This window comes from Acomys minous (assembly GCF_964271855.1).
Source record: "Acomys minous genome assembly, chromosome: 3".
Classification (NCBI taxonomy): domain Eukaryota; kingdom Metazoa; phylum Chordata; class Mammalia; order Rodentia; family Muridae; genus Acomys; species Acomys minous.
Genome location: NC_140485.1, coordinates 84,460,903 through 84,488,729, shown reverse-complemented (window position 1 = coordinate 84,488,729; position 27,827 = coordinate 84,460,903). Strand labels below are relative to the sequence as shown.

General features: G+C 44.6%; 1 protein-coding gene across 1 annotated transcript; it reads right to left on the bottom strand.

The window, feature by feature from the left end:
- Positions 1-204: 204 nt before the first annotated feature.
- On the bottom strand, positions 205-27,147 carry MAPRE1 (microtubule associated protein RP/EB family member 1). Its single transcript, XM_084776424.1, has 7 exons — positions 26,993-27,147; positions 22,856-22,979; positions 15,450-15,595; positions 13,042-13,249; positions 7,648-7,769; positions 3,945-4,097; positions 205-2,035 (listed from the first exon to the last, which is right to left on the bottom strand). The coding sequence occupies exons 2-7, from the start codon at positions 22,974-22,976 to the stop codon at positions 1,979-1,981; spliced, it is 807 nt and encodes a 268-aa protein (XP_084632550.1). The 5' UTR covers positions 22,977-22,979; positions 26,993-27,147; the 3' UTR covers positions 205-1,978.
- Between the last annotated feature and the right edge of the window lie 680 nt (positions 27,148-27,827).

Genomic DNA, 27,827 nt, shown 5'->3' with positions numbered 1-27,827 from the left:
CTACACAGAGAAACCCTGTCTCGAAAAAACAAAAACAAAAAACAAAAAACAAAAAAAGAGAGAGAAAGAGAGAGAGACTATTTAAGAAAGCAGGAATCACTGCTCAGTCTTCTGTCTAAAATCGGTTCAAGATGGATGCAGAGCTATCTTACCCCTAGAATTAAAAGCTTACACCCGCGGCAAGACACATTTCAGAAGACAGGACACTCTTGAAATACAGAATTTTATTTAAAAATGGTTTAAAGTAGAAAAAAACCCTGTCAAGAAAAACCAGGTGGAAAATGGGTTCCCAATAAAATGGAATTTGGGGGCAACAGAAGTCTAAAAGGCCACAAAGGAGAAATAGCACCACTGTCATTTGAACAATGGCTAGTTACTTGTGTTTTTGTTTTTGTTTTGTTTTTTTTTTTTGTTTTTGTTTTCAAGACAGGGTTTCTCTGTGTAGCCCTGGCTGTCCTGGACTCACTCTGTAGACCAGGCTGGCCTCGAACTCACAGCGATCCGCCTGCCTCTGCCTCCCAGGTACTGGGATTACAGGCGTGCACCACCACACCCGGCGTTGACATTGTTAATAATCACTGAATCTGGATTTTCCTCTGAATTCCACAGAGCATGCACTACATAACAATCTGTCATAAAATACCTGTTTTCTACACACAGCATAAGACAAGCTACCACCAGAAACAAATCAGTACAAACACATCAGGGGCTAAACAATCTCAGTAGTGGGTAACATACATTTTGCAGAATTCTGGCAAACTGAATAGGCTATGGGCAAAGCAAATGAGGGAAAATTAAGGAATGAAGTATTTTAAATATTAATATTTCAGTCACGGTACTGTATATTCTTTAAAAAGAAACATTTTAACATTTAGTAACACACTAGAGAATTTCATCTCCAGAGATTAGTGCACTGGCAAAGTTTTCAGGTGATGACGGGAGCTGTGAACAGCAGACAGCGAGCACCCTAGCCTCACAGAGCCCAAGGTGATACTGGCCTTCACTCATCGCTCCTTTGCCAGAGGTCCAGCAAGAACTTGCAGCATGATCACCTGCCTGCTGTATTTACAACACTCAGCAGCAAACTTAAGGAGCCAGAGGAGTTCCCAGAGGTCAAGGGGAGCAGAGAACGTGTTAAATGTAAACTTAAAACAGTACATCGGGACTCAACGCCCATTCAAATCCTGTCCACGAGAGATGTGGGCAGGTCCCAGAAACACAATACATAGGGAACTGGGGGGACAGTTTGAAAAATCAGAGGAATGCTCAATAAAAGCTGAGCTCTTCGTCTCAGGCATTGCATACACCCTCTGTTCACCCAAGCAACCACACTGTTTGCTTTTATAGCAGGGATGCAACTAGTCAATGACACCAAATGCTTTACAGAACTTTTCAAACGTTCCTTCTGAGTCAAAGACTGCATCTGTGAGATTCAAGCAGCCTTGAAAGGTCTGTGACAGGAGGTTCCAACGGGTCTAAAGTCTGACCCTTCCTTCCCAGACACAATGTCGGACACATAGACTCTCCTGTCATGTTACACTTTATATTTTGAAATATGGAAGCATATTTTAAATACTCTTAAGGCATTTATTTATTAATTCGTTCTCCGCCAGAATTTCACATTAGCTTAAATTAAATTCAGTCTTTACATTTCTCTGAGGCTGTCACTTCATGTATTATAAACCCCCTTCTCCATCAGTCAGTGTGACCAGCATCCACAGGAAGAGCCCCATGTTGGCCTCTGTTCCCCTGGTGAACCAACTAGATGCTAATACTGCTCTGCTACAAGGCAACAGCTCCTAACTCAAACTCATCTGAAAAGGTGAGACTTCTGCAAAGTGCACTTTGTAGAAGAGGTACTTTTTGCTTATGAAAAGAAACCAGTGAATTCTCTAAGAATAATAAAAGGGAGTATTTAACAGTTAAGCACATGATTTGGAGTGAAGACTTCAGATGTTGCTCTGCTGGCCCAGGCTGCTTAATACTCTTCTTGTTCCTCCTGTGGACCCCCTTCATCAGGTATCACGAAGCCTTCCTGAAACAGGAAAATGAAAAGGGAGGACAGCTATTAATCAACACGGTGCCAGCTCCTCCCTCACCTCGCTGACCTCACAATGTGAGCCTCTTCATGCAGCAGTTCTTCCTGTCTCCTACACGCCTGGCACTTAAGCACAGACCAGGTGACCACTATTGTATTGTTGAGATGAAGCATCACTTCTTTATTGTTTGTCTTAACTTTTGATATAAGGTCTCCCTATGTGGCCTTGCCTGGCCTGGAGCCCGCTTAAATACAGACCAGGCCGGCTTCAAATTCAGACTGTCCTGCCTCTCTGGCTCCTGAGTGTTGGGTTTAAAGGCGTGTCCACCACAACCAGCAATAGCACCATTTCTTAATGCCAAACACTACACACAAATTCATCCTCAAAGCATTAAGAAGTAATTAATATTTATGTGTAAATGTAAGTTTAAAATGTGCATTCCCTCAAAAGTCTTTAACTCCAAGTCCAGGAGTGGCAGGTAGTTCACATCTGTAATACCAGGCCGAGTCGGCTAAGGCAGGAGGATGGCCATGAGGCTGAGGCCAGTCTGAGGCTACAGACTTGAGTTCCAGGGCAGCCCAGGGTAGAATGAGACACTACCTCAAAAACTCCAGGAGGGGAGGACTTACTATGCACACACAAACTAGATTAAATCCCCAGTTGCACAAAACAGAAACACAAAAAGTGAATGACATGTAAGCAGGCAGAGTGACATACATATGTCATCCCAAAACTCAGGTTGTGCAAACAAGAGTCCAAGGTCATCCTTGGCTACATGGTGAGTTCAATCCCAGCCTAGGTTATGAAACCTTTGATAAAAAACAAAAAACATGAAGTTGCCCATCAAGTTCAGCATCCTAACCTGAATGCAGAGGCTCACACCTGCAATTCTAACACTTTTCAAGAGGCTGGAGCAGGAGGTTTGCTAAATTCAAGGGCAGCCTGGGCTATCTAAAAAACAAAAAAGCTTAATATCCCAACATTATTAGCTCTGCCTCCAGGCATCTTTATTACACTGAACATCAGTATTGAACCAAAGTGCCTGTAACAGCAGCAAAGGACTAGCCAATGAGGATGGGAAGCCAAGAGCAGGGTGGACTGGTGGCTGCTCTCCCTGCTCACCACAGGCGTACAGCACAGAAAGGCCAGCCTGCTCTTCCATAAAAACACATCTAGATTTTTCTTTTTAACTAAATCTCTATAATAGTTTAAATTAGTTACATTGTATTTTCACTAAAAGACCAAAGACTCCTGTATCTTCATCATCTTTCCATTCCCTAACACAATGCAAACTTTAAGAATTTATTGCACAAATTAACAGCTTTTTAGTCATCTGTCTTAACTCTTCAAAATCCCAAAGATATGTTTAGAAAACTATTTTATAGAGTGCTACAATATTGTTATACGGTGGACAAAGCCAGGTATCAAGTCCTAAACTTAGGGGGAAGAAAATCAGTCTTCCCTGATGAACTAATGTCAGAACTAAAGGCCATGTAATAAAGATAGATCCAAAGAAAATCACAAAAGGAGTCAGGCAAGCTCCTAGAGGGAGGAGCAAAGGCATACCCTGGCAGCTATGGCACAAACATCAAGGACCAAGGGCATGCCTGGGGTCTTAATAATGGCAATAACACCTCCAGCTGGGGTGATCAAGCTCCAAGGGTAGGGTGGCCTATGAACTACAAAAGCTGGGCAAGCCAGTCTCTTCCTCAAGCAAAGACACAGGGACTCCAAGGGCTGAGCTAGCTAGAGAAGACGTTCTCTGGCTAACTCGGAGGGAATCAAAGATAACATTCTCTGGTGAACCCTACACTGGTACCAGCACAGAGTGAGCTGAACCAACAATGTTACACTTTTTCCTTAGGAGGAAGAATGGAAAGAAACTATCTTCAGGCAAACACGTACATCTGTGGCATAAAGAATATCTACAATTCTCTGCAGTACAGGGTCGTTTTCCCCCTCATTCTCCTGGCAAATCAGTTCAATGTTCCTTAGCTTTCCGAAGTAGAAGTCTCTCTCCTTCTCCAAGTCTTCAACAGTAAGCTTCAATACTTTGACCTGTACAAGACATTGAAAACAGTGAGCACTGGTGAACCAACAAAATATCAAACCCAAAATTATATGGTCTTTGGTCAAAATAAAGCATAAACAAAAGTCCAGTTCAGTTTAATGTCACTTTTCTTCAGCCTCAGATAAAAAATATATTCTAGTTCATGCATCCTTGACTATGAGTTCCCAAGAAAGGGCAATCTGCACAACTATACCTTAGAGATGGACATAGTGGTACATGCCTTGAGTCCCAGCACTCAAGAGGCAGAGACAGGCTGATCTCTGCCTTGTCTACACAGGGAGTTCCAGAATAGCAAAAGGGTTACACAGAGAAACCTTGTCTCAAAAAACAAAACAAAACAAAAAGACCACACCTTAAACTATTACAGAGCTTTTCACTGAGATGGGATCAAAAAGGGAAAACTTAAGGCTGAGATGGGAGGAGGACTCACAACCTTAGCAAGATGACTAGCAATCAGAACTAGGTCCTTATCAGGAGGCTGACGTCAATCAAGTCCTAGACTAGCTACATGTGACACTCAATAGATTAGGGATGGGGTCCTAATCCCCTATGAATTCCACTAGAGGGTTTTGAATTCCCCAAAGAGGCCATTAAGAAATTAAATTAAAAGTAAATTTTGTGAAGCGTGGTGGCACACATCTTTAATCTCAGTACTCAGATACAGTTGGATCTGAGTTCAAGGCAGCTTGTTGTACATAGTGAGTTCCAGGCTAACCAGAGCTATATATTGAGAACCTGTCTCGACAGACAGGCAGGCAGGCAGTAAGAAGTACTAGCAGCAGCAGCAGCAATATAGATAGATGATAGACTAGATAGATAGATCTTGTGGCTGGAGAGATGGCTCACTAAGAACATTTACTGTTGTTGCAAAGGACATGCTTAGTTCCCAGCAGCAACATGGTGGCTCACAACAAACTGTAACTCCTATTCCTGGGAATAGTATGTACCACTTTGGGCCTCCCAGAGCTCCTGAATGCAGGTGGTGAACAGAAACTCACGCAGGGGCACACAATAATCCCCGAACTTAGGAGTCAGGCAGGAGGATGGCTAGTTTCAGGACAATTTAGACCACAAGCAAGACATTCTAAAGACTTTTTTTCTAAGTAATTATCTCCAGGATGACTTAATGTGGGATGCCCACATATCAACCAAGGATGAGTAAGTACAAGGTAGCTGGTATAGAATACAGTGCTGTTCTCAGTCTACCAAACATATCTGGCTCCATTTCTCCCATCTATCAAGGCCTAAAAATCCAAATGTTTTCAGGGAGGCCAGACAAAACATGTAACAGAATGGAGTTCAGGCTTTGACAACCTGAAGAGAGCTTAAAGTCCTTCATACAAACTGTTGAAAAATTTATTCAGGCAAAGAGCCAGGTTTACTGGTTCACATGTGCAAATCCAGCACTTAAGAGGCTGAGGTCCCGGTCAAGCCAGGACTACACGAAACTCTAGCAGAGACAAAAGGGAGGAGATAAAAAGACATTATCAAGCCAAACTGTTTCTGTGGCAAGTGCAGACCAGCTGGATCTAAGTGTCTGATCCTCATTTCCCATGTCAGCCTCCTGACCTCTCACATCCCCGACAGAGGCCCACAGCTCCCCAGAGCTCCAAGCCTTCTCTTTAAAACCACAGCCTACCCAATCTCAACTACTGCAACCTATGGCACTGGCCACCCAAACCAGCTCATCCGGTTGTTTGGTGAAAGGCTCCCCAGAGTCTAGCTACATATGCCTGTGCCTATGTAGGGCTCTTATTTTCTATAGCCATTATCTGGGATTAGATCACAGGCTGGCACCAAAGACATTTTCTCTAACTTCTTCAAGAAACTTGTCTAGACCCAATAAAGTCTTTTATGCTTTGAAATTCTTTCCAATGTTTGCTATCAATTTTCCCAGAGCAATGATGATAAATACCAATCTCCAATTCAGGGTGTAAGCAAAGAACCTCAGGGTACCTCAGGACAAGTGAGAACTTTCCTCCTTAGTTTCCCATTCAGCACCAAACCTAGGCTAGGAAGCCAGATGCAAACCCTAACTACACTGTGCTTGTCTGTAAAACCTCACAATGTTGCAAAAAAACAAAAACAAAACCAAAAAAAACTAATGTAAAGAATTTAGTGTGTGGCATAAGCTACTCTGACCACCTTTATGCTCTGATATTTTTTTTCAACCTTCCTAATACTGACCCTTTAACACACAGTTTCTCATGTTGTGGGACCCAACTATAAAATTATTTTCATTGCTACTTCATAACTATAATTTTGCTACTCTTAAGAATCATAATATAAATATTTTTGGAGACAGAGGTTTGTCAAAGGGGTCATTACGCACAGGTTGAGAGCCACTGTTCTTAAGGTTTAGGGAAGTTTCCTTTTTCCTTATTCATTTCTTATTGCTCACAAGCCAAAAAAGTTCTAATCAATGTGAGCTTTAAAAGAACACTGCAGCATAGACTCAACTCTATTCAGACTTCAAAAATGTCTTTTGTTTACTGTCTTTATCCCAATGGAGTTTTGACCAAGCAACAGTCCACACATCTCAATTACTGTGAGCAAAGTGATATCTCCCACCAGGCATGGTGGTACACATGTGTTCTCAGCATTGTGGAAGCAGATGTTACAGCCTGGCCATGAATTAAAGGCCAGCCTAGACTGCACAGTAAGACCCTGTCTCAAAATAAAATTAGGCCCGCCTCACACATGGGTGTTTAGTCACAGGCTGACAGGTAAGCACAGAGACATAACGGCAGAGCTGGTCAGTTCCTCCTGTGCTCATCGTGAAGGAAGCTGTCTAGACAGGTCTGCAGAATGCAGTGGCCTCAGCTGACCACTCTTGACTCTGTTGAATTTTTTTCTCTGCAACTGCTTCCTCTCAAGTTTTAGGGAAGTCTCCTTTCCCTCCAGGACTCTATACCTCACAGCAACAGTGCCCAGTAATAACTGAGTCAAAACAGTCACCCAAAAGCAGTGAACAGAAGTAGGATTAAATCAAAGTGTCAACAGTCCCCATTTTGTTTTTCTGATCTTCCTCCAGTCACTGGACTGTGAATAAGGAACCAGAAGAGCCGCAGCCTTTCCCAGCGTTTCTATTCTCAAGCTCCAGAGAGCAGCTCTCTCCACTGTCTTTCACTCTCTGAATCCCAGGGAACCCAAGGCATTCCAACCAGGCTCAAGAACTAACTATGAGCCACACTGAGGATCATAACTGCCTGTAACTCCACACCAGGGGATCCAATGAGCTCTTCTGGTCTCTGTACACACGTCAGACACACTGACACTGACACACACACACACACACAAAAGTACATAAATCTTTTTTTTATAAGTTGATTTCCAGACAGGTAAAGGTTTCTCTCGTCCTAGGAATACCTGGCCCCTGTTCTACTCCAAGGCTCATGGCCCACTCTACAGCCAAAGACTCACACATGTCATGAGTTCACGTCTGATCAGGCAAGCAGAGAGGCCGTCCTCATGAGTAACGCAAAGAACCCACAGTGACAATGTGAACAACACAAGAGCTAACAACACAACTGATACCTGCTGCATCAATTCCGCAGCTTCATCGTCCCCACTGCCCACGCCAGGATTCTTTCGCACCATTCCTGGGCCGGCCTTAGGAGCTGCTGTAGTTCTCTGTGTTGCAACGGGTCTCTGTGGAGCTGAGAGAAGACCAACCACGTTAGGAGAAATTGCAAAAACAGACAGAAATGCACAAAACGCAAAAACCCTGTGATAACTACTTTCCAGACAAGTCAGCGAAGGGATACTAGAGAGCCCAAATTCAAACAGCACAAGACGCCAACACACTGTGTTCAAAGTGGCTTTTTTTCTCCTCAAAGCAGGGTTTCTCTGTGTAGCTTTGGCTGTCCTGAACTCGCATCGTAGACCAAGCTGGCCTCGAACTCACAGGGATCCATCCACCTGCCGAGTGCTGGGATTAAAGGCGTGCACCACCACTGCCCGCCTCAAAGAGGTTCTTATACTAGCAGTAAACTTAAGTAGCGGTTTTGGTAGGCTCCTTCATGCTGGGGAAAATCCCCCAGTGAGATCTTCACTCTGCCTCAGTTAACTGTCACCTGAAAGGCACAATCACTCTGGTACATACAGTGATGGAACTTAACTCTTAAGCAAGGTAGCTTCATGGATCAAAGGCAAATCTTGTAAAGCCGGGCGTAGTGCACACACCTTTAATCCCAGCACTCAGGGAGGCAGAGGCAGGCAGAACACTGCGAGTTCAAGGCCAGACAGGTTTACACCCTACCCTAGTCCAGGACAGCCAAGGCTATACAGAGAAGCCCTGTCTCCAAAGAAAAAGGAAAAAACCAATTCAAACCTCGTATCAAGAACAGATCACATTACCAGCTGGTACTGGAGTACTCTGTGCCCCACCTGGAAAACTAGCTCCCTCTAACTCATCACCTCAGACTCACTGGATTTGTTAAGGGAAAGAGCTCACAAAAGCTAGCAGTAGAGTCCGCCTTTCCTACTGTGACTTCAGAGCTCACCTTTTAGAGGTCTACAGGGTCAAGCGAGGAAAACAACCTCAGTAGCTAAGAGTTGCAGATCTCTCAGTGACAGAAAAGGATCTGCACATCAACATAACTAAGAACGGGCTACTCTTCAAGGTGAATGCAACACTCCTCACATCAGTTACTGACCTAGCAATTATTCTATAAAACGAAGATATTATGCCGAGCTTAGAAATATCTCATCTTCCTAGAACCCCAAAATCTATAAGCACAGACCTTTTTGTTCGCTGTCATAGGCATTTCCTTTGGATGGCACTTTCTGGTTCTTCCTTATCCTGAACACTAAATGTTAACTCCAAGTCTCCACTATGTTAGCAGGATCCGGAATATGCTACATCCTAGATTACCTACCCAGTTGCCATCCTCAACAGCTAAGGAATAGAAAGTACAAAATTCTGAGGGCAATCAGAACCCTCCTACACTGCTGATAGTATGGAATGGTCAGCTGCTTTGGAAAATGGGTAGTTTCGTGAACACTTGCATGTAGCCCAGAAATATGGCTTCAAAATAAATTCTTGGGTATTCACCTAAGAGAAATAAAAATGTATTCCACACAGAAACTACACATGAACCTTCACAGCAACACTACTCACAATGTAGTAAATGACCGTCAATGGGCATATAATAAGTTAGGCTGCTTAGAGGATAAGGGAAGACTATCCCAAGGGCAGGGCTGACTGGGGGGGGGCATTTGTGAGAGCCTGTCTCAGAATTTGAGAGGGGAGGGGTTGCTACTACGGTTCCAAAGCACACAGCTCCCCTAGCATGTGTGAGACCCAGGCGGCCGGACTTTTACTACTTTATGGGTTTTTCTTTCTTCCACCCCTTTTCTTCTTTTTTCAACCCCCTAACACTAGATAGAAGAGGGGGGAAAAAATAGAGATTAAAGAGAGAGACATTATCATTAGACTACTTCCTACTGATTAGGGATGTCAAACTCCTTGACCTTCACCCTCAGGATATCCAATTTCCTCCTCTGCCTCCTCTGCCTCCTCTTCTTGTTTCTTTTTTGCTGGACTACTTAACAAACAGCAACCAACAACAAATCAACAACCCACCTCTTGGGGCTCTAGCATTTCTATAACCTCTAAAAAGTCCCCAGAATTCCAAACGTCACACAATCACAGATAACTGTCTGCGGCTGGTAAAATCATGCCTCTGCTAAAGCTCAAGGCAAATCATAATCAACTGCTGTGAGGCAGCCCTATGTCCCCAAATCTGGGAAAACAAAAACATATTCTTTTAATATTTCTATTTTTAAAGAACCCAAAATTCAGGCTGGGGAGATGGTTCAGAAGTTAAGAGCACTGTCTATTCTTCCAAAGGTCCTGAGTTCAATTCCCAGCAACCACATGGTAGCTCACAACCATCTATAATGAGATCTGGTGCCTTCTTCTTCTGATATGTAGGCACACATGTGGGCAGACTACTGTATTAATAATAAATCTTGAAAGAAAGAAAGAAAGAAAGAAAGAAAGAAAGAAAGAAAGAAAGAAAGAGAAAAGAAAAGAAGCCAAAATTCCAAAATTCTCGTGGCAGCCAGGTATTTGGGGGGGGGGGGGCGGGGGGTGGACACAGAAGTGCCAGCTGGTATAATGACACATCTCTTTACACCAAGCTTTGGGAGGAAGAGGCACACAGGTCTCATGAGTTTGAAGCCAACTTGGTCTTCACAGTGAGGTGCAAATGAGTCAGAGTTATACAGTGAGGCAGTCTCAAAATAAATAAAGCAATATTTTTTAAAACACTAATAAATGCTATAGCACAGATAAACTTGGAAAGTACTGTGTTAAGTAAAGGAAGTAAACCCAAAGATGACACAGTCTATTCTTTCATTTATAGAAAATGTCCAAAATAAGTGAAGCCACTGACAGGAAACAGTGCTTCAAGCTAGGGAAGGGAGAAAAGTTGAAGGAAATGAAAAATGATTGCTGGTTTCTTTTTTGGGTGATCAAAATATCCTAAAATTGTGGTAATAACAGTTTAAAAAAAAAAAGGCTGCCTGGCAAAATATTATGAACCTTTAATCCCAGCACTTAGGAGGCAGAGGCCAGCCTGTCTACACAGTGTATTCCACAAAAGCCAGAGCTACATAGCGAGACCTGTGTAAAAAAATAAAATAAAAACAAAAAAGTGAGAGCTTGTCTAAGCTTTACTGGCTTTCAGTTAGTAAAATGCTTGCCTTGAAAGCTTCAAGACCTGAGTTGTATGCCCAGAGCCCTACGCTTGACACCTAGTACATGCTTGATATGCTAGTGATGTGGAGGCTGAGACAAGCACATCAGCGGGGCTTCCCTGGTAAGCCAGCCTAGCCCATGAAGCAAGAGCTATTTCAAAGAACAGGTGAATTTTAATTTCTTTTAAAAACACAGAAATGGCTGAGTGTGGTGGCACATGCCTTTAATCTCACCACCCAAGAGGCAAAGGCAGGAGGATCGCTGTGAGTTTGATGCCAGCCTGGTTTACAAAGTGATCCTGTCTCAAAACAAAAAACAAAAAAACAAAAAACAACAACAATCAAACAAACAACAAACAAAAACAAAAGAAATGTTATAGGAATAGTTTCATTTTAATCCCAGGTGTGGGGAATATTAGGCTGCTTCGCAGCAGGTGATATGATTTGCCTTGTGCTCTGGTTGGGGTGTGGTTTGGCCGGCTGCAGATAGTTTCTGCAAGTGTGTAACCTTTGGAATTCTGAGAACTTTTCAGAGGCTATAGAAATGCTAGGGCCCTGAGAGATGAGGGGTTGCTGTTGGTGGCTGGTTGGTGATTGGAAGCTGTTGGTTACAGTTTGTCAAATAGTCGTATACAAAGAAATGAGAAGAAATTAGATATCCAGACAGCAAAGATCAAACTTGTCCCTAGGAACTCGATGGCCCTAATCAGCAGACCGTCTAACAATAACGTCACCTCCTTTTCCACTCTATCCTTTTTTCTCTCCTATCTACTGTTAGTGAGTTAAGAAGAACTCACACAGCAGTAAACAGTGCAGCTACAGATGCTCCAGAGGACCTGATTCCATTCCCAACACCCACATGGTAGTCCATAACCATCTCTATTTCCAGTTCGAGGGAATCCAATGCCCTCCTTCTGGTCCCGAGGGTACCAGGCACATTATGTGATACAGATATACATACAAACTACACACCTACACGCTTAAAAAAAAATTAATGTTTTTAGGTTAAAAGGGTAAAATGGGGATGGAGAGATGGCTCAGAGGTTAAGAGCACTGACTGCTCTTCCAGAGGTCCTGAGTTCAATTCCCAGCAACCACATGGTGGCTCACAACCATCTATAATGAGATCTGATGGCGTCTTCTGCTGTGGAGGTGTACATATAGGCAGAGCACTGTATACATAATAATAAATAAATCTTTTTTTTTTTAAGTTTCGATATAAAGCTCCTCAAACAAAATTCTAATAGGTGGAGCAGAAGGAACAAAGTTCAAGGTCATCCTTGGCTATACAGTGGGTTCAAGGGCAGCTTGGGCCAGAGACTGTCTCAAAAAAAAGACCTCCATCTTTAGCAAGGAATGGTGGCTCACAACAAATGCACAAGTTCTATGAATATACTACTAAAAAGACATCTTGGGAACCCAGGCATGGTAGCACATACCTTTAATCCCAGCACTCAGGAGGCAGAGGCAGGTAGATCACTGTGAGTTCGAGGCCAGCCTGGTCTACAAAGTGAGTCTAGAACAGCCAAGGCCACACAAGAGAGAAACCTTGTCTCAAAAAACAAACAAACAAACAAAAAGAAAGACACCTTGGGAAACCAAGCAAGCCCAAACACTGTCAAGACACTCTCTACAAACCACTTCCCCTCCCTTCTAGACCCTCCCTGCAAGAAGCAAAGCAAGCCACAGCAGCCTGACATTAACTCTCCCATGAAGGAAGCCAGAATCAGGCAGGGAAGGCTGGCCTACAGACTGAAGGCGTAATGATGCAGACAGCCTAGAGTCCTGAAATATTTAGAAAGCTCTTGAGGTCCTAAGTTCAGACCTAACTGTAATTTACCTGTAAAAAGCCCCAACTTCTCCTATAACTAAAGCTCTTTTATGTGAGCGAGCATCAGGAAGTTCTATTGCAGGCAACAAAAAGTCCTGAGGTAAAACAGCAGACAGCACTCAGCCAAGCCAGAGCAAGTGTTAACTTCCCAACTTACAGAGGAGGAGCAGCTGGGGGCAAATGTGAAGAGGCTCCCACAGAGCTGCAGAACCCACATCCTTGTCAGAAGCACAGGGCAGGCCTGTGGCTACACAAAACTCCTCACTGGGACTACAGCATAGTTTTGTGTGGAGCACCTATGCCCCAGCACCACCTATGTTTTGTTTTGAAGAGCAACAACTGTGGCTCAGTGTAGAATGAGTGGCACTACTGGAAGCGGCCTAGTAGTTGCTTACCTGCAGTGCCGGAGGCGAGAGGTTTCTTCGGTTTACTCAGAGCTGGAGCAACAAGAGTAGGAGCCACTGCAGTTTCTTGACCTTGTCTGGCAGCTACAGGGTCATACTCTTTTCCATCATAATTTGCATCAAAAAACTTCTTGAACCATTGAACAAATTCAAAATTGTCCTGAAATTTTCCTTTTACTAATTTATCCACAGGAATAATCTGCAGAAAAAAATCAAGACCGATCAGAACAAAGCAGGGGGCTTTGGCAAACATCAAACCTGTCCACTCACCAAAACACGAAGTTCTGCCAAAAGGAGAAAACATTTTAGGGGTCTTGCTGCTAAGATCAGTTTGCCTTCAATACAGTACCAATCCCTAGCCAGTCCTCCAAACTCCTAAGAAGAAATATTGAACAAAAAAGGAACAAGGACCAGGATATAGTCCAATGCCTGCCTAGCATGCACAAGGCCTTGTACTGAATCCTCAGCACCACAGAGGAACCCGCATCACCAAAGTCATACGCACACATCAAGACACAATCAATCTGCATGTTCACTGTACCATAAAGAGAAATCCCTTGGCTGAGTACAGTGGCACATATCTGTGAACACTCTGGGAGCCAAGGCAGGAGCATGTCAAACTTGAGCTTAGTCTAGGCTACATAGAAGACTCTATCTAAAAAGAGAGGGGAGGAGCTAGAGAGATAGCTCACTGGCTAAGAGCACTGGCTTCTCTCCCAGAGGACCCAGATTCAGTTCCCAGCACCCACATAGCAGCTCACAGCTGTCTGCAATTCCAGTTCAAGGGAATGTGACCCCTTCACACAGACTATATAGACAGGCAAGACACCAATGCACATAAAATAAAAATAAATTACCCCCCTGGCAGGGCTACCTTGCCAGACCACAGGGGAAGAGGACGTCTCAGTCCTGATGTAACTTGATAAGCTGGGGTGGAGAGGGCTCTCCTTTTCTGTAAAATAGGGAAGGGAAGATGGGAGAAGAGGGAGGGAGGGTAGAACCAGGAGGAGAGGAAGAAGGGGGCTACAATTGGGATGAAAAGTGAATAAATAAATAAAACAAGCAAGCAAGCAAACCTAAATTACTAGAAAGAGAGGGGAGAGAGAAGAGGAAAAGGAAGGAGGAAGGAAGGGTAAAAATAAGTCAAGGTGCAGAATCAAGTATAGTATATTTTATAGAAGTAAATCTAGAAATTAACCTCACACTAGTAGAGATTAAATAATATGTAAAAAAAAAAAAAAAACAAAAAACTAGTCTGATACAGGGCCAGTGAGATAGTTCAGTGGGAAAAAGTGCTGTCACAGATGCACATACACACATGTACTCATGTTCCCTCCCCATCCCTGTATGTCCGTTGTCCCCCTCCTCCCATGCATGCACTTTTTGCTCTTGCAAAGGATCAGCATTTGGTTCCTAACACCCAAATGGTGGCTCACTATCACTTCAAACTCCAGGGGATCCAACTCCCTCTTTTGACTTCCTCAGGCACACACATGACACAATACATTGACGCAAGCAAAACATTCATACACACAGAATAAGTAAATCTTTTTAAAAAAATTAAATCACTAGTTCAGATTTACAGGTTGACTACCCCAAACTGTTACTAAATTTAGACAATAAAGAAGGAAGACAGGCCGGGCGTGGTGGCGCATGCTTTTAATCCCAGCACTCGGGAGGCAGAGGCGGGCAGATCGCTGTGAGTTCAAGGCCAGCCTGGTCTACAGAGCGAGTCCAGGATAGTCAAGGCTACACAGAGAAACCCTGTCTCGAAAAATCAAAAAAAAAAAAAAGAAGGAAGACAGTGAAGGAAGAAGGGTATAGAACAACCTGGTTCCCCGTAATCATGGTAACTAAAAACAAGAGGTAAGATAAATTGGAAAGAGAAAATGTCCAATTATTACTTTAAAACAGCCAGGCAGTCTCTCACACCTGAAATCCCATCACTCAGGACACTGAGGCAGAAAGAGCACCATGAATTCAAAGCCAGCCTAGGCTACACAGTGAGTACAAAGACAGTAAAATAAATAGACTTCTCAAAAATAAATTTTAAAAGGTCCAGGTGGGATAGCACATACCTTAATTCCCAGTACTTGAGAGGTAGAGGCAGGCAGATCTCTGTGAGTCTGAGACCACTCTGGTCTACACAGTGAATTCAGGACAACCAGGACGACACAGAAAGACTCTGACTCAAAAGACTAAGGAGGATGCAGAGAGATGGATCAATGGGCAAAGACACATGCTGCCAAGACAAATGACTGATTTTCCCAAAGTTGTCCTCACATCTACAAATGCATTTCATATGCATGTACACATAAATAAAATAAAATAAGATAACTAAAATTAAATGAAATATCTTAAACATAAGTAACCTAAACAAAGGAATAACATTTACTTACTTTGTCAACACCCATCCTCTTGAAACCTGCTTGTAGTATTTTGAAGTTCTGGATATATTCGTGCTCTAGCTTAGCTTGAAATTTCACTTTCTTCAAGGCAATGGAGCCAGGAAAGAGCATGTCCATAAACTGACAGTATGCAGCCCCTGAATCACACAAAAAGTCAAAAAGTCAATAAATTTTGTGTCACCGAGTGCCAACCTTTTCCCCCAGACAGAACCTCACTACAAGGCCCTGGATGGCCTGGAACTTTCTATGTAGGGCAGTCTGGTCTTGGACTCAGAGCTCTGTCTGCCTCTGCCTCCTAAGTGCTGGGACTAAAGGTGTACACCGCTATTCTAAACCCTACTAGTGAAAAAGCATGGTCATCCACATCTAGTTAATGCAAATACAATTTTATTAAAGACAGGTCTCATGTAGCCTAGGCTAGGCTCACACTCAATGGAGCCAAGAATAATCTGCAATTTCTGATCTGCTTGTCTCTATTGCCTGAGTGCTGAGATTTCAAAGCGTAAGACAACACACCCCAATATGTATGTGGAGCTCATGAGGAAACCCAGAGCTTGTGTGTACTAGGCAAGTGCTCAGGTCCCAAACACAATTTTAAAATGTATGCAGTGGACCACAGGCAAAAGATGGGGCCACAGAGACAGCTAAGTAGATAAGAGCATTGCAGTACATCTCACTTTAGTTCCCAACATCCGTGTCAGGGGGCTCTTAACCAACACCTATGACCTCAGCTCCAGCTTCCATTGGAAACAGCACACAATGTACACAAACACACACATAATTTAAACAGAAATAATTTTAAAAAAAATAGTTATATGAATGCAAAATCAAATTTTTAAAACTCTATTAACAAAGGGCTGGAAAGCTGACTCGGCAGTTAAGAGCACTGGGTGTTCCTGTGGAGAACCTAGGTTCCGTTCCCAGCACTCACACAGCAGCTCACAACTGTCTAACACTAGTTTCCAAGGGATCCAAGGCCCTCTTCTGGCACCAAGGGTATCTCAACTTTTTGGTCATGGTGTTTCACTGCAACAGTAGAAACCCTAACTAAGACACCAGAAAAACAGAGAGAACAAATTCCACAAAGTTGTTCTCTGGCTTCCACTGTGTCAATGTGGCGCATATATGCGCTCGCGCGAGCGCGTTCTCTCTCGTTCTCTCTCTCTCTCTCTCTCTCTCTCTCTCTCTCTCTCTCTCTCTCTCTCTCTCTCTCACACACACACACACACACACACACACACACACACAGTTTTTGCTTTGAAACATGAGTCTCACTATGGAGACCAGGCTGGCCTTGAATTCACAGAGATCTGCCTGCTTCTGCCTCTTAAATCTTCGATTTAAAGACATGCACCACCACACCCAGCACAACATTAATTTTTCGTAGAGCTAATAGTAAACAAACATACTAACCAACCAGCCACTTAACAGCAGGCACCACCTGCCTCTCTTGCAGTACGTCTGGCTCAAAGAATCTTTAAAAACATCACAACTTTTAAAAACTAAACATGGAAGCTGGGGATGTAGTTCAGTGATTGAGCACTTGCCAAGCAGAGAGATCCTGACTTCAAGCCCCAACACAAAGAAAAAAGTTAAAAACAAGAACCAAAATATACTCGTGAGGTAGAGGCAGACGGATCGCTGTGAGTTGAAGGCCAGTCTGTTCTACAAAGCGAGGCCAGGACAGCCAGGGCTACGCCGAGAAACCCTGTATCGAAAAACAAAAACAAACGAACAAAAAAACCCAAAAGAACAAAATATGTGGCCTAGCAAATACCATGGAGGCTAGAGACCAAACCTAGCTTTACCCTGAGCTCCTGATTCCCATGTATGGCTGTTTACCTCATCAGAAGCCCACAGGATACTATATAGTTAAGAAAAAGCTGCTTTTTCTAGAAGAGGAGTATGCCATGTGGCTACACTCTCATTGACTGAATCAGTGTTATTATATAAAAAAAAAAAAAGCCAGGCAGCGGTGGTACACACCTTTAATCCCAGCACTCAGGGAGGCAGAGGCAGGCAGATCTCTGAGTTTGAGGCCAGCCTGGTCTATAGAGTGAGTTCCAGAACAGTCAGGGCTACACAGAGAAACCCAAGTTCAAAAAACCAAAAATAAACAAACAAACAAAGGTCCCATGAAAAGAGCTGGGGAGAGAGCCCAAAAGTAGAAAGCTTGCCAGCTGTGTTCAAGGGCCTAGGGCTTTTCATATGGCTGGTTGGCTAATTACTGTACAGACAGGATCTTGCTACAAAGCCCACCCTGGTCTAAGCTCTCAATAAATCCTCCTTCCAACTCTCAACTGCTGGGATTACAGATATGTACCACCATGCCCAAACCTCTTGCCCTTTTCATAAATGTCTCAGCTAGGAGGGAAAATAAGTTAAAGGGGAATCCTTTCCAGTCTCTGCTTGAATGACAAATACAGCTGTGACTAGGACAATGGCTGACAACTCAAGCGGAGCCTCAAGATGGCTGAGGATCTTGCTTTTAGTGGCCCAACAATTTTCAGCAACAAAGTCCACTTAATCTGTGCCTTGACAATGTGGACTAATGGGAGGAGACTATGACTGGCTGTCACAGCTCCATTCTAAACCCCTGCTTGTGAACAGAGACCAAAATGTACAATGCCAGACACAGGCCCAGTACCAGACATTTCTTATCTCAAGTGCACCGATGTTTCAACCTGGGTCAGCCCAAGGTACTCTTGGAATTTTTAAAGAAAATCTTAGCCAATATTAATTTACACTATGGTACACACGTATAATCCCAGAACTCAGGAAGCCAAAAAGGGTGGATCAGGAGTTTAAGGCCAGCCCAAACCCAGAAAAGGCCAGACACAATGTAATCCATAATCCTGTAATTCCTACAGCAGGCAAGCAGGGGTCACAGGGAGTCTCCTGGAAGCTGAGGGCCCAATAAGCCTACAGTATATAGAGTGGCAGAAAAGAGAGAGACCCTGCCTCAATAAGGTAGAAGAGCACCAACTCCAGGCCTGTCCTCTGACCGCCGTGTGTACTTCATGGACACTTAGAGCCCTCACCCATATATCACACACAAAATAAATAAATCCCTGCAGTGCTTTGTCTGTCTGTTCGGTTTGGTTTTGGTTTTTAAGACAGAGTTTCTCTGTGTAGCCCTGGCTGTCCTGGACTCACTTAGTAGTCCACCTGCTCCATCTGCCTTTGCCTCTCTGAGTGCTGGGATTAAAGGTGTGCACCACCATGTCCCGCTCCCTCTAATGCTTTAACACTGACATATATAAAACACACTTGGCCACTAAAAGTGGCAGTGTTTAGGCTTCAAAGAATACATGCAACTTGATCATCTTAGATAATAAATAAAATCTGCAGAGAGGGAGGGGGGGACAGGGGGGAATCATTAATGTAGACCTTAAAATTCAAGCTCAAAATATTTTAGCAGGGGAAAATACTATTTGGATTTTCTTTTTATGTTATAGAGGAGTTTATATACTTTAACTTACCTTATATACTATTTTGATTTTTAAAACACTAAATAGAATTGTATAACCAGTATTTGCTTTTGCTTGTATGTTACTCACTTTAATAGTCAGAAGGGCAAGAAACTGGATCTAGCAACAGAAGAAATTAATAGTACTGCCACTGTACATGGGGTAGCAAAAAAACAGCTCCCGGCTCCTTCTGGACAAAAGCAAGCCTACTGTCCAAACCATTCTGGGTGATGTCAAAATCACTGTGTAAAGACCATTCTTTCTTTGAAGTTATCTGCAGCATACCTGACTGGCTAGTGCCCCAAAGCTGATGCCTGAGAGAACACCGGATGCCTCCTGAACCAGGCTGCCAGTGTCACCAAGTACTCCTTACTGTGTGCAGATGGGGAGCTCATCACAGCCAGCTGCTTCTAGAGAAAAACCTAACCTTCTAAAGTCTTGGTGAAGACTTCTGGTCTTTTTGACCCACTGCTTATTAGGAGTTCATTAAGGAAGAAGCAGGCCCAGTTTGGAAGGGCACACAGGAGCTCACTCCAATTCTTTAGGAACAGTCTGCAGCTTATCCTGTGCACGCTCAAGCTACAAGCCAGAGAGCTGCCTTCAAAATGCCAACATGAAATACAATGCAACCACCTACGTACTCCCAGAGCCGTCCCACACAGCTTTCAAGAGGGCACCTGGCAATGAACAGAGCTTACTAACACATCAGATAAATGTCTTACACTCACCACTTTCTACTAAGGAGCAACACCTAATCTGGGATAAGAATAGTGGCAGGAGCTAGGAAAAATGGAAATACTTCACAGAGTTTATGGTAAAACAGTGTCATTATAACTAATTATATACAATTCTATTTGTTCAACTCTCTTCCAAATGCTTCTTTTAAAATGCACACATGCCGTGTGTAATTAATCCCGTATGTGTAATGAGATAGAGGTAATCCCAACACACGACGCAGGAGAATGACCACAAGTTTGAATCCAACTACCCTTTGCTACAGAATAAAATTATGTGTCAAAAATGGTAGGCTGGAGGGCACTAGAGTGATGGCTCAGTAGTTAAGAGCACTGGCTGCTCTTTCAGAGGACTCATTTCCCAGCACCCACACCAGGCAGCTCACAAGCATCTGTAACTCTGGCTTCAGGGGATCCAAATGCTCTCCTAGCCTTCTAAGCATTCGAACACGTACACACACACACACACACACACACAGAGAGAGAGAGAGAGAGAGAGAGAGAGAGAGAGAGAGAGAGAGAGAGAGAGAGAGAGAGAGAGTTCAAGCCTAGGTTCTGCAATGTCTAAGCCGTGTCCCATGGGCAATCTCATCTTTAAAGTGAAGAGATCTCTATTCACCTCCAGGATCTGACATGCAATCAACACTATTACAGGGAACCCTGACAACAACCAAGCTGGTGAGTCAAAATTACTGCCCCAGTTCACAGCTGAGGAAACAGTACTAGAAGACCATCAAAGAATTCAACCACGGTCACACGGCTCAAAGCAGATGAAAGAGCTCTTCGTGCCATGTCGTGTCCATGACAGCAGCTCTCTGCCTAAATAAGAGAGCCTGGGGCCAGACTGGGACATGCACAACCTATCTACACAGGAAGAGGAGCATCTTCTAATTAAGTGAGAAATATTTTGGACTGTATTTATAGACAGAAATAAATTTTAGGAGAAAACTGCTGGTGAGAAATCGGTCTCCAATGAAAACGAAGATGACCTCACCCCCACATTCCTCATAGAACACGGGACAAATACGTGCTTTAAAAGACTTCAAAAGATGGTGGCACAGCAATGAAAAGCTGGAAAATGAACAGGAGACCGAGGGCAGCAACACAAATCTGAAGAAATCTATTTTATAACAAAATAAGGTTAATAAAGGCCATTCTTGGGAACGGCTAGCTACTGTATTTACTCTTCATACTCTGCCTCCCTCTAGACAATGGTGAAACAGATTGGACCTCACAGGGCAAATAATACAAACAGATGAAACCAAGACCAAGTCTAAGATCCCTTCCACTCTCAAAAAAAGAAAAGAAAAGAAAAGGGAAAAAAAGGAGTCCAAAAGCTGAGCACCAACGGCAGCAGCTAAGGAATGCCAGCCTCTTTAAATCAACCCAAATGGCACCAACCAGCTAAGAAAAAGTCCAGTGGGGAAAAGTGTATAGAAATAAGATGTATAGGCTCTTGATTTGGAAAAAAGCTCAAATCTCCACTGTGTTCATGGTTCTATATGCCGAGACTCATTACTCAAAACTCTCTACATCATCTTTCCCATTGATACTGGAGGTGCCTGCACCTAACCACCCTCTTGGGAATACACTGAGAGCTAAATGGACATGTTTGAGAAGCGTTTACATAGCCGAGCCTGGTGGTGCAGACTGTGTGTAACCCCGGCTTCTTAGGAAGCTGAGATAATCATAAATTTTAGGCTCCAGGGTAAGTTAAAGCCAGACTGAGAAATTTGGGAAGAGACTGTTTCAAAAGAGAGGCCAAGTTAAACAGCAGAAACATAGAAAAAGCGTATAGCATATAGCTTTTCAAAGTAAGCGCTTCTGAGTTACTGGCTAACACTGGACAATGTCACATGAAAAGCTGAACATATGATATCTACATACAGACACTGACAAAAGTCCCAACAGTAACATTCTCTGAGTAACAGGACCCCTAGAATCCCTTCTTTCTACCACTTTCCTATACACTGTCCAATTCTCACACACAGAAACATGGTTTGCTCTTGTTTTAACTCACTGTCTCTCTAGCAAACTGTAGCTTTGATAACACTGGCCCCGAGATAGCAAGTACTAGGCTTGGCTTTGTTCTTTTTGGGAATAAGAAACATAATTGATGAATTTATATAAAATAGCTAACTGGGAGTACTGTTCAGTGGTAAAGCACTGCCTAGCATATGTAGGGCTCTGTGCTCAAGCTCCCGCAACAAAAAAACAAAAAACAAAAATAACACAAGCAGTCTGGAGAGATGGCTCAGTGGATAGGTGCACTGTCTGCTCTTCCAGCAGTCCTGAGTTCAAGCCCCAGCAACCACATGGTGGCTCATAACCATCTACAATATGATCTGATGCCCTCTTCTGGCCTATAGGTGTACATGCAGATAGAACACTCATACATAAAATAAATAAATAAAATCTTTAAAAAAACAAAACACACAAGCATTACAAGTCTACCCTTAGATAAGCCTAAACTGTGGCTACATGAGCCCTGAGTGAGAAGCTGGGCCCTGGGACGCAGCCTCAGCAGAAGGCAGTCGACAGGCAGACCAGAAGCATGCTCTTTTTAAGCACAATTCAAAAATTTGTATTCATTTATTTACTTTTGAGACAGAGAGTCCCATGTATCCCACACTGGACTCAAATTCACTAAGTAGCCAAAGCAAAACCTTGATCCTCTAATCACCCTGCTGGCAAGATCCCACATCTAGGTTCACGTAGCCGTGCGAACTAAACCCAGTGCTCTGTGAATGCTAGGCAAGTATTCTCTACCAGCACTCAGCACGGGTGAGGAGAAAAGACAAACTGTAATCTCTATGTGGCTCCATATGGAGGCCTATGCACACCCTAAGGCCACAGTTACTTTTAAAAAGTAGCGTACTGAGCTAGGCGTGGTGGTGCATACCTTTAATCTCAGCACTTGGAAGGCAGAGGCAGGTGGATTGCCATGAGTTCGAGGCCAGCCTAGTCAACAAAGTGAGTCCAGGACAGCCAAGGCTACACAGAGGAGGGGAAAAAAAAGTAGCCTACTGAGCTGGGCCAGTGACTCACCTCTGTAATCTCAGCACTATGGGAGGCAGAGGCAGGTGGATCTCTGAGTTCAAGGCACGCCCGGTCTACAGAACAAGTTCCAGGACAGCTAGTGCTACACAGAGAAACTGGGGTGGGCAGGGGTTGTGCAGTGGGTTTCTCTTACCTGAACACAACTGTTCTATCTTTGTCAGATTCAACTGTAGAGATTCATTGATCCAAGCCAGCATGTCATGTCGACTTAGGTTGTCACTGGTGACTGACGTTGAGTACACATTGACTGCCATCTTCTACAACATGCAACGAAAGCAAGAATGCTGTTACAGTCAACATGAAAGTAAGGGCCAACAGTTCCCAGGGTCACCGAGAACAAACCTGTACAAATATTCAATTTTAAGTGTAGCCTTCTTCCCTAAGGGGTGAAAGCAGACACTAAGATTCCAGTCAGAAGCCAGAGTTCCATGCATAATATGACTGAAAATAACTGTCCCAAACTAGCCAATCTAAAACTTAGGCCCCATGTTAATAAGACTGATACACAATTACAAGCCACGAAGGGCACTACGGGATCAGCATGTACTTTATGTGGGGAGGCCTAGTGCACAAACAATAACATTCTGCTCAAAAACATTAGTCCAAGGGCTGTGGGGAACATGTGTTCTGTATGCTTGATGCCTGAGCTCAATCTTCAGCACCACAAAAAAATACGTTAACACAGGTGGGTGTGGTGGTAACATAACTGTAGTACCCAGGAGGCTGAGCCAGGAAGACCTCAAGTTCCAGGCCAGCATGAGCTTCAAAGTAAGACCTTGTCTCAAGTCATCATCAACACCACACAAACCAAGCGCTGAGGGCACTGCCCACCAGTACAGTGCTTTGCTTGCCAAGTATGCACCTGCACACCAAGCCAATCCCTAGCAATCCCTATTTTCACATAGGTGAGGTCAAGTGACTATTCTTTGCTGGACACAATGGGAACTAGAGAGTTCCTCCTTAAGGCTTACTTCACTTTATTTCAGAGGTGAAGGAGGCCCTGAATATTTAAGCCAAGCCTGCCCAGTCCTATTTTCCCATTTCTCAGAAAATGTTGCCCCTCACCTTTCTGCCAGACTTTTGAAAATTCTTTTTAGTTTAGAATGCAGATCTTGCCATGTTGACTCAAACTTCTATGCTTATGTTATCCTCTTGCCTCAGGCTTCAGTTATGACTACCTCCACCAATATTATACTTAACTAAAAATCTCATTTAAAGCACTGCGTGCCATATTCTATGAATTTCTGTTCAGTCACTCCCGCTTTGTGTTTTTTCCTCTATTGTGTTTTTGTGTGCACATATATGCATGTGCGTGGAAATCAAAGGAATTTCAGGAATTGGTTCTCTCCTTCTATCATGTAGCTCCCAGGACACAAATTCAGTTGGTCAGCTTGGTGACAAGCACCTTTTACATGCTGAGCCACCTCAGAGCCCGAACAGTAGGCTTTCTAGTAACCCTGACACTGAGAATTGTCCTCATTCCCTCAGACATCAACCTTGCCAATGGAATGAGGATGGGATTCACAGTATTCAGAATAGCCATGGACCCCAGCTCTTAGCTCTCTTGGGACACTTCACTCCCTCCACCTAGTCACTAGTATGCGACAGGCTCTTCCCACACACGTCTATTGCATGGAGTTGCTCCATTTCTCCATTTCTGAGCTTCCCAGGCCAGATTTAGACCAGGATGCAACTGGAGGACCTGGGCTTCAATGAATCCACCCCACTGGCTGTGACTCTGGGCAAGTTATGGAACTCAGTGTACCTCATCTCTAAATTAATAAAACCATCTGAAAAGGATCTCATAGAGAGCTATATGAAACATAGGCACTGGCATCACTTCATACCAGAGCTGGCATCATGTCAAACATAAGCCATAGGAACAAACAGGCTCCAGGGTAGAGACTGCCTCTCTTTTATGCTATCTTCAGCGCTAAGAACTGTGCCTGGTATCTGCTGCCAAAACCTCTCAAGATCCCATGCAAGCCCTTAAATTAGTCTGTCTCAGTCTGGTCCTACACGGCAGCCAGGAAGAATTTCCTGAATCACAAACCACATGGGGTATTTCTCTCCTGTTTAAAGATCCCTGAATGAACAAGTAAAATGCATACTGTGTGCAGAATACTATTATTAAATACCAATGAGAGCAAGCCAGACAGAATGGCATGATCCCAGGCTGAGCACTCACAATCTGTCTTGCGTATACATTGGGAACTGTGTGTCTCATGCTGCCATAAAATGAAAGCAATTGGTAAAGCCACATGTGTCTCTTGACCACACCCCAGCTCAGAAAAGGTTAATGGCACTCTATCATCATGTAATTTCAAACTCTTTCATTAGCAGTATATTAATACTAGGTCCCATGTGTTCCACAAACTCTGTGGCCACTAAATACATGGGATTAGGCACCCTGTGGATGTGCAATAAATATCCACTCACTCACCCAATTAATTGGCTCTTCCAGGCAGTCAAAACAGAGACTAGCTTAACTCTTTCTCACTCTCTCTGGTAAGAATGTTTGAGCCAGAAGAGAGGCTCTTCACTCCAAGCTCGGGATCAGCCTGGGCCACATACTGTATTCCAAGCTAGCCTAGTCTATAGAGCAAGATCTGTCTCAAAAAAGAAACAAAAATGTCCTACTGCTTAGCCTCACTCAGTGTAAGACCCTTGAGTTCAACACATACCCACCCTTTCAGGGCTGAGGTAAGGTACAACCACAGTGAAAAATCCCCTTTCGGCCTACTCAAGTATCTCTCCCTTCAGTGACTCTGCTGGGAATCTCCCTAACTCACTCTATTCTGCTTTTTCACACAGTATCTCATTAACGAACTCTGGAGCTAAATGACCTTGAATTTCACATTCTCCTGCCTCTATCTCCCAGGTGTAAGGAATATAGGCATAAGCCACCACACCTGGCTCCCCAAATCACTACAATTCAGTGTAGGATAAAGTACACCCTAGTCCTCTCTCCAAGTACCATCCAGAGTCCTATGGAAAGGCAGGAGGGCGGTGGCACTAGGAGCTATGTGACACTGAATGAAATGTGTCTCATTTCCTCAGAAATGGCTCACCTATAAAATGGGTAAGGTCCTACCTTCTGCACAAAGGTGAGGTAAGGATTAAGTAAGGACCCTAGTGAACACCCCTAGCCGAAAAGCACTCCTCCTCCCAAGCTTGCTATATGCTGGCACTTTTGACACAACAAAAGGCATGCCTGCAGGAAATAGTTTCTAGACGGGGGAGAAGGGGTAACACACAGGTTGTGATTCTGGAGTTGAGGTACTTGCTGGGCAACACAGGGCACGTCATTTCGCTACCTAAAGTCTCCTATTTGCCTCTGTAAAAGGGTGACACAGCACTTGCCTGACGCAGAGTGCGATGGAACTGGAGTCAGCTCCCAACACCACAGAAAATAAATTGAACAAGACACAACACACGGGAAAGAAAAGGCAGATAACATCGCTTCAAGACAATGTGACTGTTAAGTGGCACGATGCTCCGTCAGGCTTCTAACCCAATGCCTTATACCCAGCAAGTGCCCATTAAAGGGCTATCTTGATTAATGGCTCTTCAAGACATCCCATCACGGGCAGACATCAGGCCTAGCTTAACTTCTCTCAGTGGGGCTCCGGATCCTCATCTCCAAGGTGCAGAGGTCGGGCTGTACCCTGCAGTACTGGTATCACCCTCTTACGGTAATTACAGAAATTATCTTAGCCATGCATTCATTTTCTTCCTTCCTAGCTCTCTGCCCACAAAGCAGACTCCCTAGAAAGCATGCCTTTGCCTGTCTACACCCTGATGCAAACGAGGCCTAGCTCTACTCAAAAACCACCCCGCTGGCCGCCAGGCACCGCGCTGAGACCTCTCTATGCTTAATCCTACTGTCACCATTTTACAGATGAGGAAACTGTGGGCACAGGGAGGCTGAAGTGCCTAAGGTCGCATGCTGGGGTCCAACTCTGCAGACCAACTCCCACCCACTATGCATCGACATCTCCTACATCGAGGGTTCCCCCACCTCGCCCCTCCAGCCTCCGGGCCCAGCCGCACTGGGCCAGGACCTCGCCGGTCACCACTAAGCAGCCCCCCACTTCCGGCCCACGCCCCGCCCCCGGGACAACGGAGCGCGCGCCCCGACACAGGCCGCGCGCCCGACACGGTCCCGCCCTCCCCCCCCAACATCCCGCGCGACGCCGCGACGCTCACGAGGGCCGCCTTCCGTGAGTTCCCGACTGCTGCCGCCACCCGGGCCCGCTGGCCGCCTCACCGGCTCTGAGGGAACCTGTGTCCGCTGTCCGCGCGCCCGGCTCCGGTTCCGTCTTCGCCTCGTTCAAACCGTCGGACCCCGCCCGCCCGCGCGCAATGACCTCACACGCACCCGCCGTGACGCGCCGACGCACCGGCTCGTCAGCGCCCGCCCGGCCTTTTATAGAGACGGACTGGCCCGCGGGCCGGAGGCGGGGCCGAGCCTTTGATCGACAGCTCAAGTGCCCGGGAGCGGGGAGCAAGCCTGTTGGACACGTGGTCGTTTGCGGCCAATGAGGTGTGAGTTCTCTCAGGAGGCGGGGTCCCTTGCACGTTCTGGTTTGCTGTAACCCAGAAGAAAATTGGTCTATCCAAGGTGGGTTATTGGATGCGCTCGGGGGTAAGCTTAGTTGACAGGGTGCTCATGACAAGGTACCATGCTTGAATCCCTGGGTTCGGTCCCCAACACCTCAGAAACCAGCTGTGGTGGAACACGTCTGTCTTTACAGCAAATCGTTTGTCATCATCAGAGACCCTTCCGGAGCTCAGCCCGGGGTACATGAGACCCTGTCTCAGAAAGAAAAAGAAGAAGAAAGTGGGCCTGATGGTATGTATACTCCTGTACACTTGGATAGGAAAGAGACACTATAAATTCAAGGCCAACCTGGTCTACACAATAGCAAGTCAGCTGGAGCTACACAGGGGCCGTCCAAATGCTCCAGCAGGTACATGCCGCCAAACCTGAATTTGAACGCCAGGACCCACCGACAGAAAGTAGAACCGTCTGTTGCAAGTTGTCCTCTGATTTCCACATATGTGCGGTGCCACTCACATGCCTACACACACCAAAATGCCCA

Bases quoted from the DNA above. Each gene is read 5' to 3' on its own strand.
- MAPRE1 (XM_084776424.1), bottom strand. From the start codon at position 22,976: ATGGCAGTCAATGTGTACTCAACGTCAGTCACCAGTGACAACCTAAGT. The intron at 13,250-15,449 runs GTAAGTAAATGT...TTTTTTCTGCAG, and splicing joins AGAGGATGGGTGTTGACAAA to ATTATTCCTGTGGATAAATT. The intron at 4,098-7,647 runs GTATCAGTTGTG...TGTCTTGTACAG, and splicing joins CTGCGGAATTGATGCAGCAG to GTCAAAGTATTGAAGCTTAC.